Source organism: Bacillus rossius, chromosome 13 (assembly GCF_032445375.1).
Source record: "Bacillus rossius redtenbacheri isolate Brsri chromosome 13, Brsri_v3, whole genome shotgun sequence".
Lineage (NCBI taxonomy): Eukaryota > Metazoa > Arthropoda > Insecta > Phasmatodea > Bacillidae > Bacillus > Bacillus rossius.
Window position 1 is genome coordinate 47,634,761 of NC_086340.1, and position 15,947 is coordinate 47,650,707.

A 15,947-nucleotide genomic window follows, 5' to 3' on the forward strand; every position below is an offset into this window, starting at 1 on the left:
TGTTCTCTGGTAATTTCTGTGGAGGTAATTCCACGAGTATGGCGGCTGAAATGTTCTCGTAATTATCTCCCCTTCGTCATTAGCCATGCTTATCTCTTTTAAGACGAAACCGTGCTGAGAGTAGCATCCCTGGAGGTTGGCATACAGCATGACGTCCCAGGGAAGACTGCGTTATCACTTACGTTACATTAGAATTTTAATAGATTTGTCTCTCGGGTTATACGAAACCAATCGATCGTGCAGAATTAGTGCGAGTGCTTGAGTGCCGACGGGAATATTTCTCGTTGTGGTAATTTCTATTCTACAATCCACGACTCCTCCAATCATCTTATCGTTCTGTTTAGACACATCAAACACAAAGAGAGGAGCCATATCTTTAAATTTCTCCGGATCGAGAAGTGGTGATGATTGACGACCGTAATATGAGTCTTGAAATTCCGCGTACATGTTATACACCAGCAGATAGCTATCATTAGGAAAATTACTATCCAGGTTTGTGTACGGATAGGATTCCGAATTCAAAAAAACTTTCACATTCTTAATGTCAACATGATCAAACTTTGATTTATCACCGGCGACGTTGTTTTGCCTACCCGTTTGAAATGCGACTACTATTATATATCTAGGCTTTTCCGTATTAAATGATGTTTTCACGGACCAATGTACCGATTGAGATTGCGGCAGGGCCGGATACGTTTCGAGGCTCCAGGATCGGAAAGCAATGTCTATGTTTTTTCCTTTTTCAACCATTTTAAGCAAACGAATCCTCTGTGCGGTAGAAACGGTTACATGAGGCATTAGCCAATCGATGCTCGTGAGTGTTAGTGTCACAGGCAACGGTTGCGCTGCCGTGTCTAACACCGCGTTGTTCTGAGAGTTTGAAACAAGTAACACTAATTCTTGTCGAACGTTAACTAAAACGTGTTTATAATCTTCGAAAAATCCCATGAGACGACTCAAAGGCACGCATATTTCAAAATCGCCGTTTGCATTAATGGGTACACTATAGTCTTCAGTCAAGCCCCAGCCAGCCATCTTGGAAACGGCTTTTTCACTGGGCGTTAGCGAAAGATAGTTTTTAATCGTAGTGACTAATCCAACGTCGCGACATTCATCTATCTGTAAATTATTTACCTCGTACGCAATTCTGTTAAACATGTGTAAAATTCCATTTCTGACAATTTTTGCGTATGTAGCGGCCTGGCCATCCGGTTTGACGAATTTTCCGCGGATTCTTAACAGGCTTTTGCAAGGCAGACAATAAATATCAGAATTCTGGATTGCGATACGTATCTCGGAATTTAAATCATAAGGACCCGAAATGAATGGCCGGTAGCTATGTATTTCCGTTTTCGTGATATCATTTTCAAATTGAATTGGCTGGTCGACTTGGAGAATGCTGGAATCCATTTTGGAATACTTTGAATCCTAGTTTCTTGAGAAAGCGTATATTTTTACGTGTTAACCGCTTGGCGTCTCGCTGACTACTGGGTCTGCCTTCGAAACCGCCGGAGCCTTTATGAATGCCAAAGTAATTCACTCCCATATTTTTTTTAAATGCAGACGTAACGTTATTTCTTCGCCTCTAAAATTGATGAGCTTCCCGTTTTGGTCGACTATCCTCACAGACAACTCGTGTATTCGTTTAACGATCACCAGAACGTATATGACAGATTTAGGTACTTCGATGACCTTATAACCAGGCGGGACGCTGGGGTAAAACTCGTGTATGCTCAAGCTAGGTTTCTGTTTAAATAGCGGGAGCCCACAATATTTGTATCTATACGTATGACCGATACAGGGAAAATATTGACCGGTTGTGTTGACTCGTGCATTCGACCTGCCACGTAAATTTTAGGTTCAAAACCGAGCATTTTTCCGATCGTATTGCTTCCTTTAAAATTGATATCGTAATTACTATGCATATTACATTGCAATGTATTAGGGTTGCCTCTCAAAATAAATGTCGCATCGTGTGGTAACAGATCTCCGATGTAACTTTCCAAATCTGAAATTTCATAACTTCCGACGGGAAGAATAATTTGAGACACAGGACCATTGTTTTTCGAAAAACGGAATTTGTTGTTTTTTTCGTCAACGTTCGGAATGGAATGGTATGTTTGAAAGTTGATTAGCCCAATCTGCCACTCTCCATTCGTAAGGTCAAGGAGTGGAAAATATATGGACCGTAATTCAGAATTTTTTCCCGTTAATATAAGTGAAATTGACATTTCAGGTTAGCTTGCACTACAGTATGGATCACCAGGATAGGTTGCACTCTGGTATAGACTGTACGCGTCAATGGCTGGTGTATCTGTGCTGTTTGAAATTATTTATTTTGCTTCTTATACGCGGACACGAGAAATCTTAAACATAAATGACCGCAATTCCACGATTTAATCGTCTGTTGTCTATCGTAATTGTAACTTAACATCGTGCCTTTCAGATACTTTCTTACTTCCGGAGGCGGTCTGAGGTCGCCATAGCTGTCATAATACAGCGCAGTGCTGCCAGACTTTTTATATGCAACCTAGTGAGTTCCTTTTCCTGTCGATACGTCTAGATTAATAATCCCGCACTCGTACTGTTTCGGTTTTAAAGGTAAGTTATCTCTCATGAAAACACCTCGGAAATTTTTGATTTTCAACTTGAATACCGCATTTTCTAAATCCGCCGTAGATAGCGGTCTGTGAGGCAAGGCTAAAATCACCCTTTCCTCATTTTTTTTTACTGCTTTCTTAGTCGCTGCGGCGAGAGCGACCCTTCCCCGCGTGGGGTCGTGTGGCAGGAGGGTTAATAGCGTCCCACCCTTCCCTTTCCCCCCTTTCGCTTCCGGCGGCTGCGGCGGTTGCGGCAGCTGCGTCCTCCCACGCCTCCTCCAACGGCTTTGAATGGTCGTAAAAAAAGCCCCGCACCATTTTTGCTTCGATTTGTTAAGGCCTGAATACGTCTGTGATGTTATGCATTTTGTTGCAACAATTTAGTCTGATTATTAGCGGTTGTCACGCTCTTTGCGATTCCGGCTGCGCCTCCGATCAAAGAACCGAGGGTTGCCAGAGCTGGAAATAGAAATGGTATAACACCGCCCTTTTTATCACGTTTATTTTTCTTATTTTTTTTCTTTGCGATTCTTATGCCGGCTCCTAGTTTACGCTTAACACTCATTATTTTACTTACGCTCCAAGCCGCGATCTTTTCACCTAGCTTAGTTTGAGGGTTCTGTGCAATTTGTTTAGCTTTAAGTGCTAAAATACGGTCCACTTGATGTCTGTTCTCCAAATCGTTACTATTTGCGTATGAAATATCGTGTTCTTTGCATGCTCTATCTAATTGATTTTTGCCTGGGTCTCCGCGTGCTAAACGTTTTTCAAGTTTTGTACCGGGCCCACAGTACTGATAAGTTGGCAAATGTAGCTCGAAAGGTAATTTATTTATGGCAGGGTTAATAAGACCTTTACCCTTCACCCTCCTTCCAGCACGACGCATATCAGCTTAATGACTTTGGGGGGTATAAATAAGACGGTTTTATACTTTTTACGCTTCAGTTGTAACGATGGAAGTAATCCCTCAACATGACAGTCTTCCGATCGAAATTATTCACGATGATTTTATAAGCAAACGGGAACAACGCCACGGACCGCTGTTGCCGAATACCATAAGATGTATAATTGCCGGACCTTCAAACAGCGGGAAAACATGTATTTTACTTTCGCTTATACAACATCCTAACGGAGTGCGTTTCGAGAATATTTATTTGTATAGCAAGAGCATAGAACAACCAAAATATAAACGTTTGGCGCAGGTATTGTCTCATGTTCAAGGTATTAAATTTTTTCTATTTCGTGAAAATGAAGAGGTAGTGCCGCCAAGCAAATTGCTACCCAATTCGATTATAATTTTCGATGACATCGGGTGCGAAAAACAGGCAATAGTTCAAAAGTATTTTTCCATGGGGCGACATTTATTGTGCGATTGTTTTTATTTAATTCAAACGTATAGCCAAACCCGAAAACAGTTGGTTCGGGATAATGCTAATTTGATAATTTTATTTAAAATGGATCTTCTAAATCTTCAACATGTTTACCACGAGCACGTCACAACCGACATGTCATTCAATAAATTTAAAGATGTTTGTGCTCGCTGTTGGAATAGCAATGATGGTTATGGTTTCCTAGTAATAGGTAAGGATTTTCCTCTACAAAAAGGTCGTTATCGCTGTGGCTTCGATCACTTCATAGTGTTACCTTCGTGAAGAATGAACTTGGGCATCTCCAAATTTGGGAGCGGCGGGAATAAACGTCAGCGACAGTCATGTCTGACTCTTACGGAAGATGGGCACTGTCAGGTTGGCGGGAAACGTTTGCGCGGTGTAGGCGATCCACGTGACGCGGCAGATGCTGCCACAAAGAATTACGTAGATGTAGCTTCCGGTGCCACCGCACATGCAATTAGTACGATGGCGAATAATTTAGAAAAAGACTTTGGTCTACTAAAAAACAGTCTCTCATACGCACAGGATCTTAATAACAATTTGCTAACGTATCTACATCAGTTTGAAAAGAAGAGTACAGATGTTTTAGATAAAATTCGAGGAAATTTACCCGAGAAGGAAGTTTTAAACGAGTTGAAAAATCTGGTATCTGTAAGTAGTGATGAGCTGAAAGTTATTTTTACGGATGTGAAGGATCTCGTTAGCTCGTCACGTGACTTGCAGAGGGGAATGGGAAGTTACTTGCGTCAGGCAGATAGCGATACACGCGAGTCATTTGCCAAGATTCTAGAGCTGTTGAAGGCTCTGTCAAGTGGTGGTTGCAATAGGAACTTTAGCGAGCTAAAGAATCTTTTTCTGACTAAACACAACGAGGATTTATATATACACAAACAACACTTTGAAGCAATCAAAAATGCTTTGGTGTCTACAAACGAAAAACAATCTGATACGACTGCGTACCTAAGGCAGGTTGATGCCACGGATCGCGCGACGTTTACAGAGCTTTTAACACTCGTGGGCGAGCAACCGAAGCTTGTAAGTAAGGAAATAGTGTCCGGTATGGAATTTCAAATTAATACTTTGATGAGTTCTCTACGCGAAGATACTGCTAAATTTATTAAGGAGTCTCTATTGAGTTTTGAGGCTAAAGTTGATAGTCTCGTTAGTGGAGCTAATTCATGTTCTCAGTTTCCACATATCGTTAATCAAAGCTTGAATGCAATGAGAAATCGTCTAGACCTATTGTATAAACTATTGGGAAGGAAGCTAGCGGACAGACCTGAAAACCAGCCGGCACAGTCACCATCTGTATCGCTTCCGGTTTTAAGAGGTCCGTCGATGAATTTGCCTGGTGTACCATCTGTATCGCTTCCGGTTTTAAGAGGTCAGTCGGTGAATTTGTCTGGTGTAAGACCATCTTCAAATCCGCTTCCGCATATTACCCTACCGGTTGAGCTTCCCATTATACCCACTACAGCTACTGAGCTTCAAAGGCATAATTAATGTATAAAAGCCTCTATTTACGCTGACATGAGTCAGTCATGGCTTCAGAAGCAAGAAAGCTCCATCACGTCATACAAAACGTTCGTGAAAAATATTTGCTGGCCAAACGCGCGCGCCTGGCGCGGGATGCAGTTAATGAACAGGTATTCAAACCGATCACATCGCGTCTCGAGAGTTCTTCTGCTGCCGCGGATAATTTATCGGCGGAGGTGAAAAAAGAAACCGCTACACATATCGCTAAACCTGAGATTAAGACTTTCTCCAGCGAAGGTGAAGAAGTAGATGATGATGATGATTTACCACTGATTGTTCATTCCGGTAAACGCTCGGCTGCGTCACGTGAGCCGTTGGGTGAGGAAGCCCGGTCCTACCTAACCGCATTCAATTCTAAAATAAACGATACGACCTACGGAATTTACAAACGCAAGAATCGCTGGTTCTTGGGAAATACGGAAGTTTTTTTCCTACCTAATAATTTACTTCGCATAGATGATGAACTAATACAACCTTCGCCGGGATTATATGAGCTATTGTTTTCGAAAGAACCTAAGGTGTATTCAGAAGCTGCATTGCGTCAATACACACGCTTGCTGCGGTCTACTAGCGCGTGTTATAAGAGGAATGATGCGTCATCTAAACGATATAAAAACACCGATCATGAAAAGTTCGGGCTCATTAAGGATCTTTGTCCTGTCATTGCTTCCCATGAAGGCAGTGGTTTAGTTGAAAAACTAGATTTAAATCGTCGAAAGGAATATGTTTACTGGAACTCGGTAAATGAATTATGTGATCGGCTTAGATTATTACTTGCATCGCAACAATCCGGGAACACGAGCCATTCCAATGAAGTGTTGGCCATACTAGAAGAACTCATTGAATCAGGCTACATTAAAAAAAAATTAAGTAAAAAAAAATGACTGCCAGACGCGGTATTGCGTTTGAACTTCACAAAAGCGCACGCAAAGTCTTTCCTCGGAGACGTGTAATCACTAATGGTCTCGGCGATCTTTTACAGATCGATTTGGTGGAAATGCAACCTTATCACCGTGCGAATAAAGGATTCAGATATATATTGGTTGCGATTGATGTTTACTCCAAGCGGGCTTACGCGGTTCCGGTACTGAAAAAAACTGCGGAGTTTGTGGCTTTAGCTATGAAACGTATTCTAAAGGAATCTGGAGGTTTCACTCACGTGCACTCAGACCGCAGTACCGAATTTTATAACAGAAGATTTCAGACATTGATGAAAGAACACGGAATCAACCATTATTCAACCAACAGCGAGCTGAAGGCCTCGGTAGTTGAACGCTTCATTAGAAGTTTAAAATCGCTTTTGTTTACGGAAATGAGCGCTCAGGGAAACTATAAATGGCTACCGCTCTTACCAAAAGTTATGGAAATATACAACGGCAGATTTCATAGGACTATCGGTATGAGCCCCAACGAGGTGAAAGATAATTCTCTTCTTAAAACGGTTTACAATGTTGTGAAAAAAATAGATCACAGGCGACTTAAAGCTAGTGTCGGAGATCATGTACGTATCTCAAGAAATAAGGATTTATTTGCAAAAGGTTATTCCGTAAATTGGTCCCACGAGATTTTTAAGGTGATAAAAATACGCAACAGTTATCCTAGAACATACTACTTGTCTGATCAAGATGGAAATGAAATCAAGGGCGGTTTTTATTCTCAATAAATTCAAGTGACGAAGTATATAGACACTTATTTAATTAATAAAATCCACAAGCGACTTCCTACACATCATCTAGTCAGCTGGAAGGGATTCCCAGAATCAGTAAAAACATGGATTTCTAGAAGCGATCTGGAAGACTGATGGAGTGAACTTAGTATGCAGAAAATTGGTAATACGTGTAAAGAACTATGCGGTCATGGTAGACTGCTGTTAATGTTTAAAACTCTGTTTTTGTTTGGAAAAATAAACGTACTATTTAATATAATTTTTGTAGCAATGCGCTACTCGTAAAAAAAAAACTGCTGTGTGAAAAAATAATATATACATACATACATACATACATACATACATACATACATACATACATACATACATACATACATACATACATACATACATACATACATACATACATACATACATACATACATACATACTTTACATACTTTACATACTTTACATACATACATTACATACATACATACATACTTTACATACATACATTACATACATACATTACATACATACATTACATACATACAATACATACATACAATACATACATACAATACATACATACAATACATACATACAATACCATACATACAATACATACAATACATACAATACATACAATACATACAATACATACATACAATACCATACATACATACATACAATACATACATACAATACATACAATACATACATACATACATACAATACATACATACATACATACAATACATACATACATACATACAATACATACATACATACAATACATACATACCATACATACATACATACCATACATACATACATACAATACATACATACATTACATACAATACATACATACAATACATACAATACATACATACAATACATACAATACATACATACAATACATACATACAATACATACAATACATACATACAATACATACAATACATACATACAATACATACATACAATACATGCATACAATACATACATACAATACATGCATACAATACATACAATACATGCATACAATACATACATACATTGCATACAATACATACATACATTGCATACAATACATACATACATTGCATGCATAACAATACATTGCATGCATAACAATACATTGCATGCATAACAATACATTGCATGCATAACAATACATTGCATGCATAACAATACATTGCATGCATAACAATACATTGCATGCATAACAATACAATGCATGCATAACAATACAATGCATGCATAACAATACAATGCATGCATAACAATACAATGCATGCATAACAATACAATGCATGCATAACAATACAATGCATTCATAACAATACAATGCATGCATAACAATACAATGCATGCATAACAATACAATGCATGCATAACAATACAATGCATGCATAACAATACAATGCATGCATAACAATACAATGCATGCATAACAATACAATGCATGCATAACAATACAATGCATGCATAACAATACAATGCATGCATAACAATACAATGCATGCATAACAATACAATGCATGCATAACAATACAATGCATGCATAACAATACAATGCATGCATAACAATACAATGCATGCATAACAATACAATGCATGCATAACAATACAATGCATGCATAACAATACAATGCATGCATAACAATACAATGCATGCATGCATGCATGCATGCATGCATACATGCATGCATACATACATACATACATTATAGTTGAACAGAAATATTTACGTAAACGAGACTATGGCTAAATATTATTATTATTATTATTATTATTACAAGTTACTTTTACCTGGTATTAATCAAATGGCAGGTACAGGTAACTACCACACCAGATAGGCGTAATATTTTTTTTAAGTGTTGGGGGAAAAAAATGTTATATTTTAACTTTGGAAGAAATTACATTTGTATACAGTTCTCTTCGGCTGCGGCGGCCGCCACCCCTCTGCGAGCGGACAGCTGCCAGTGTATGAGTCATTATTTAAATAAAAAAAATGACAATGGGGGACGAAGGGTTCGAAGCTGTCTTCGGTTGCAGCCGGCACCCCTCTGCGAGCGGCGTCCCCTATGCGGACACCTGGCTGTCTGAGTCATTATTTAAATAAAAAAAATTACACAGGGGGGGACGAACGAAAGGGCCGTTGGGAGTACGCGCCATCGTCGTCTGCGCGGCTCCAACACCCCTTGGGAAAACATATATTCTAATTTTTTTTTTTAAATATAGAATGCCTATAAATGCACAATACCTTTTCTTTTAAATGACAAGTGACGTAATAAGCATACTTTTTTTTATCGATCCTATCGAAGTTGGCTCACAATCGATTAGTCAATCCCAATCTTGAGCCGGCAACCGGTGGCGCCATACATACTATAATATTTTTCACCTACTACACACCACACCCCCCATCCTAGTTTTAATTCGCTGAAATACGTAAAGTATAATTTTTTTTATCATCATGCTATAAGCATAAGTAATGCCTATAGCTTTTTTTATTTATTATTATTATAGACAGACATGCTACACACCAAATTAAGAATACTATAACTATACTGGTCTAGTACTATAAGAAAACATGGCTACACTTCAGTGTTTTTTTTTTTTTTTTAAATTTGGCATCTACTACTACTACTACTACTACTACTACTACTACTACTACTACTAGTATAGTCATAGAGTATTGGCTGATGAAATAATACTTTCTTTTATATTCAAACTTGAGAGAAATGCAAAAAAACAAAAACAATGACTATAAATGGGGAAGAAAAAAAAGATGGCGGCCTGGTATGCTGTGCTACAAGATGATGGCGGCCTGGTGTGCTATGCTACAAGACGGCGGCCTGGTATGCTGTGCTACAAGATGATGGCGGCCTGGTGTGCTATGCTACAAGACGGCGGCCTGGTATGCTGTACTACAAGATGGCGACTTTCAGCAATCGATTGTCATACATATATATAATATGATTTAATTTTTTTTCCAAGGTTGGCTGTTCTGGTTACTTCCTAGCAGTCGAAATTATTATTATTTTTTTTCCAATGTTGAAATAAACATGGCGGCCGGCCCGTTTTTTTTAAATTTCCCGCTTAGCAATATAAAAAAATATAAAACATGGCGGCCGACTAGCAGCTGACACTATACATATTTTTTTTTTAAATTTCCCGCCGTTTAAATTGGCCGACTAGCACTATTAAAAAATAAACATGGCGGCCGCATAGCAGCCGATGCGCCTCGTTTAAATTTACCGCTTAACACTATAAAAAAATAAACATGGCCGCCGCCCGTTTTTAAATTTGCCGACTAGCACTATAAAAAAATATATATATACCTTCTCTTTAAAAATAAATAAACATATTTTATAAGCATATATATACAACATCTGAAATTATTTTCTCCGATATGGTCTCGTGGTCCTGTGGTTAGCATGACGGACTAACGATCCAGAAACGAAGGTTCGAATCCAACCGTCGCCACCCCTCACATTTTTATACTTGTAAAAATAATTCCGGTGAGCGACACTAGCGCTACCTACCTCCCTCATTTAGAAACATACACACACACCCCCTCACCCTCCACCTCCCCCGCCGCAACGAACACGCCCGAAGTTACCCGACGAGATATATCGATCCTACCAAAGTTGGCTCACGATCAATACACCCAACCACCCTCCACGTGACGTCACCAACCCAGACAAGCACCTGTCATAAAAACACCTGTCAGAAAAACACCTGTCAGAAAAACACCTGTCAGAAAAACACCTGTCACACATGCACCTGTCAGAAAAACACCTGTCACACATGCACCTGTCAGAAAAACACCTGTCACACATGCACCTGTCAGAAAAACACCTGTCAGAATAACACCTGTCAAAAAAACACCTGTCACACCTGCACCTGTCGGACAGGTGCACGACAGGTGCACGACAGGTGCAGGTGCACCTGTCGCTTTGTTGACACTGTCCCAGAACCGGCGTGCTCCCCCTACTTATTGTAATTTTTGGAAGAAAAATGCTTTGAAGCATAGACAAGAATACAAACATAAGAAATAAATGTATACATATATGGTGCGTTCCATTTTGGTACCAGATTAGGAAAAACTCATTCGTCATCTTCCATTTCTTTGACTTGTAGGCAGTTGGAAGTAATGGAATACACTCTGATTCATTCACATTTTCTTTTCTCTGTGTATTGGTATCCCTGCAACAAACTGTTTTCTTTCGGCACGTGTCGCCACGACACCGTCACACGGGCTCCACCCACACAGCTCTGTGTTCTGGGCAGTTACCGGGCTCAGCGGAGCGTCGGTCGTCCTGGCTAGTCACGCCCACACCATCACTCCTCCGGCTGCCTGGATGTCTCGGTTCACGCTCTGCCCACTTGCGTGCGCAACACACCTTACACTCCCGTCTTAACACTGAAATGTAGGGGGAAAAGGGAGTTCATAATGTAGTTTTCTGGTATGTCTTGGGCAGATACAGTCTACTATCTACTTGTGCCGTGGACAGGCACGCAGGTATCAGGTGCGCTGCTCCTTACCGGGCCATGATGCCTCGCTGTGTCCTGACGCCCCACAGGAGTGCTGTGTATTCACAGGCTGTCCCGGTCGCTGTGTGTGCTCTACAGATGTGCAGCTGTGAGGTCAGCTCTAACTGGCCTGGGTTTTTTTTTTAGTATTATAAAGAATTAGTGAACGATGGAAAGCAATTTTCCTAGTTGCAATTCTGTGCAAATTTCAAAGCTGCAATGTACGACGGATGCCAGCCTCATATTTTACATGAAAGCCTGGTTAAATTGGGTTTTAAATTTGGTACAACACCGCACTGCAAATTTACCTTGTCCAGGTTTCATGAAACCTAATTTCTGTCATCATAAGTCTTCAATTGATGAACTATTTAAAAACTTTGCACCTCCCATTAATTGGCTGGCTTGTAACACACGTGGTACAGTAGTCGGTGCATGCAGGCTTGGTAGTCAGTTCGTGAAGGTTGCTGGCCTTATATTTCTTAGAAATCAGACCTAACGAGCTTACGTTATGACAGGTTGTTGCCATGCAGTGGAAAGCCAGAGGGTGTGTTCTTAAGACAGTTGATGAGTCTGTCCGAGCATCTATCGCTGGCGTACACACGATCAGCTGTGTCCCTAGTCATCACATCAGTTGTCGCTAGTCGACTCGAAACGCTGAACACCATTGCTCCATGCCGTGATAGCGTGAAACAATATTTGATTTTTTGGGAGTATGCCATCAGTTAGAAAACTTATATAATCAAAAACAAAATATTTTTTTAAAAAATCCATGTTAGAGCCAAACAAATTCAGAAAATATTAATAATAATAAATCAAAATAGGAAATAATTGCCTGCAAGATTAAAGTCAAAATTTATGACTAGCCAAAAACCTTGTTGAACAGTAAGTAGCTGCAGCTGACGGAGCGGCGCGCCTGTTGCAGGCGTGGGCAGCGCTCGCGCGGGAGTACGAGGGACGCTACGCTCGAGTGGAGGAGGACTTGCAGGGCGTGGCATCGGACGTTCCTGTCACCCAATAGCCAGTACCTTGTTCAGCATCAAGCCAAAGGTGAGAGCACTTGTTAAACACACACCTTTCTTTGGGGTAGGTAACGTACGGAACCAAGTAGTCGACATACTTCTTTGCTACTTGCGTACTACTTAACTTCCCGTTGGCCTTTGCCTCGACAAAGTTCCAGCCACGAAGCTCGCCAAACAAGCGATGATGCTTCAAACATAATTTGCTGCAATACGATTCATGTCGTTTAAGACAGTTTGTGGGAAGAAATAAGTGCAAAATTTTCTCAACATTACAAATTGTATTAAGATATCCTGTTATAATGTTTCTCAATAGGCCAAATGAAAAAAAAAAAAATATATATATATATATATATATATATATATATATATATATATATATATAAAAGCTGGAAAACATTATAAGCATGATATATCAAACTAGCACTGGTCTGTTTTAAAGCTTTTTAATGATGGACTTAACTAGCCATGTAAATAAATTTGATGTTAAAACCACTGTTGGGTACTTTTTGTGCATGAATTTGCTTAAGGCCAACAATATTTCTTCAAGATTGACACTGTAAAACTGCCCCATGATGGCGTCACTTGAACATGGGTTTTTGTGGATTCCTAACTACTAACTAACTAAATTAATTTCTATAAGCAATAGAAATTGTGTTTTGTTTTTTTATTGTGCCATCATGGAATGGTTTACAAATTAAAATATTGTATAACTACGTACGTATACCTGAACTCACACCAGAATGGTATTTATTTTCTTTGCCCAGAGAAAGGTGCCGACAGGTACGTAACTGTGAGTGTATGAGGCTGGGGCTGCAGGAAACGAGGCAACAGGCAGTGCTTCAGGGCTCCAGGGCCACCACGTGTCCGGTGTACAGTACTGCAGCCCCGGTGTGCAGTGTTCCTCGTGTGTACCTTCAGTATATAGAATACACTGTGCTAGCCAGTGGTGCCATTTTGTTTTCTCATGCAATCCTATCTGTGGTATAGCAGTGGTAGTAAACAAAAACTTTTGTAACGTTTCAAGTAAATGGTTTAACATGTTAAACTACACAATGTTGTAAAATTCTGTAAATCTAGTAAATGTAGGAACATAACTATTCCAAGTAGAAATCAAATTTTATAAGCAGGAACTGCATTAACGTTATACACAGATTGTAAAAAAAATATGATATGAGCAGGAAAGTAATATATAACAAGAGTTCTACTGTTCTCTGTATAAAATTTTTGAAACCTTTTAAAAAAGTAAAAAAAAATAATATCTTATTGGTTATTGAACTTAATAATGTTAGTTAAGTTTAACATTTTGATTACAATTAAATGTAAGTAGCATGTCATTGACATCATGATGCAAAGCTGGTATTGTGAGTCTCAAAAAAAAATTTTCTGAAGTAATGTTATTTGGTGTACAATATGAAATAGTTTGCCTTCTACTTCTCAAACTATCGCTGTCTCGGTGCAACACCAGACTGGTCGTGCTATGCCGTTGCTCCACGTTGTACACGCTAGCGCAGTTGCCCTCGGCAACAGACAACACATGGCCACGTGCAATTGAGGCCATTCCACTAGGGATGTGCGAGTACCCTATATTTTCGGGTACGGTTTGAATCCACAATTACCCAAACCCAGAATCGTTGTACGTACATGAATTCAAACAGTATTACGAATATTCACAAAAGTTATAAATTAATTTAATACGGCTCAAAAATACTAGCAGTGAAAAATAAAATTAGGCTACTATTACATCAGTATTTATAATATGATGTATCAAAGAAAGATATGTAAATTAAATAATTAACACAGTGACATTAAAAGAATTTCGAGATTTCGAGAGCTTAAACTATATCTACGAATTTCGTCGTATAGCTAACTATAAACTAAAAACAATTACATACCTACAAGAAAAAAAGTCTTGGCTATTTATTGGAGAAAAAATGGTTTCGTTTGCTCAAACGTTTATAATACTGAGATTTCCCTGTGGCGTGCAGTTTATTACGATTGAGTTGGAGAATCAAATATGTTTTGGTTTTCATATTTTAAAGTGTTTATTATTAATTAAGTTTAAATAATTATAAACATTTCAATCTCAGTGTAATAAATAATTGCCAGTAGTTACAGTTAGAAAAAAGAGAACACACATTATTTTTAAATTAATCAGTTATTTTTAATTTTCTGTGCTTAATATTCGGAATCGGATTCATATCTCAGATATTGCCAGGGATTCGAATCGGATTCAAACCAAACTGAAAATCAAGGATTCACACATCCCTACATTCCATCCATGGCCTTTAGCACTCGGTCCTTGGGAATGGAGGCACTGGTACTTGGTGCAAAGAGCTGTGCATGACATGCATCAAGTCAGTGCACTCTGCGACGCAAGTCCCGTAGGCCTGACGCCAGTGCCAGGTGGGTCTGACATGGGGCCGAGGTATGTCCAAGTTGGGTCCCAGGTGGGTCAGAATTAGGTCCCAGGTAGATCCCAGGTAGATCCGAGGTAGGTCTGAGGTGGCAGTGTCCAGAAATACCATGGACTACAACAGTAAACTATGAGATTTAATTTCCATGGATATTTAAAGAATTGAAGAGATTATGTGCAACGGTGTGTTCATTGATAGTGAAGATTGAGCTTCCACCTAGCAACACAGAAGCAGCTTACATGCTACATTTATCCATGCCACAACATATGTTATGACTTAAAAACAAAACCAACCAAAGTAATTAATTTTCTGGATTCGAGACTAAATTAACAGTGAATTCATTATTTTTGTTTGCGTAGCTGATGTTTGAAAACCGAAACTGGTGAAAAAAATTGGGTTTAAAATGTAAATATGAGCTAGTGTCATCACAATTTCACATGTCAAGCTGTTATTGTGGCATTATTTCAGTGTACATATTTTGTTTGCAACAATTTCTTGTCCCGTCCTGATGAGTGGTGACTGTCGTCGGCAGCGAGCAGGCGATGAAGAGACGGGTCACTGCTCACACGTCTGTCCTAGTGCCGGTCATACTGGACGTCTCTAGTGTCGGAGTGCATGTCAGCAGAAAGAACTGTGTCTCTCTCTACTACACATGCCATAACACTGAACTAGCCACTTAACTCACAGTTGAAAAGGCTGCACCACAGAGCCTTCTATAGTATTTGTAATGAAGTGGGAGCAAGCCAACAGTAAGTGTGCCACGGCATCTGGCCAGCTCGAGCCCTCTGATTGG

General features: G+C 39.5%; 1 protein-coding gene across 1 annotated transcript in view; it reads left to right on the forward strand.

The window, feature by feature from the left end:
- The window catches only part of LOC134538538 (1-phosphatidylinositol 4,5-bisphosphate phosphodiesterase classes I and II), a 106,093-nt gene that overhangs the window by 68,076 nt on the left and 22,070 nt on the right, over positions 1–15,947 (forward strand). Inside the window, exon 20 of the mRNA XM_063379946.1 lies at positions 12,644–12,768. Within this exon, the coding sequence (XP_063236016.1) occupies positions 12,644–12,739 (96 nt within the window). The 3' untranslated portion in view covers positions 12,740–12,768. The remainder of the gene's footprint in view (positions 1–12,643; positions 12,769–15,947) is intronic.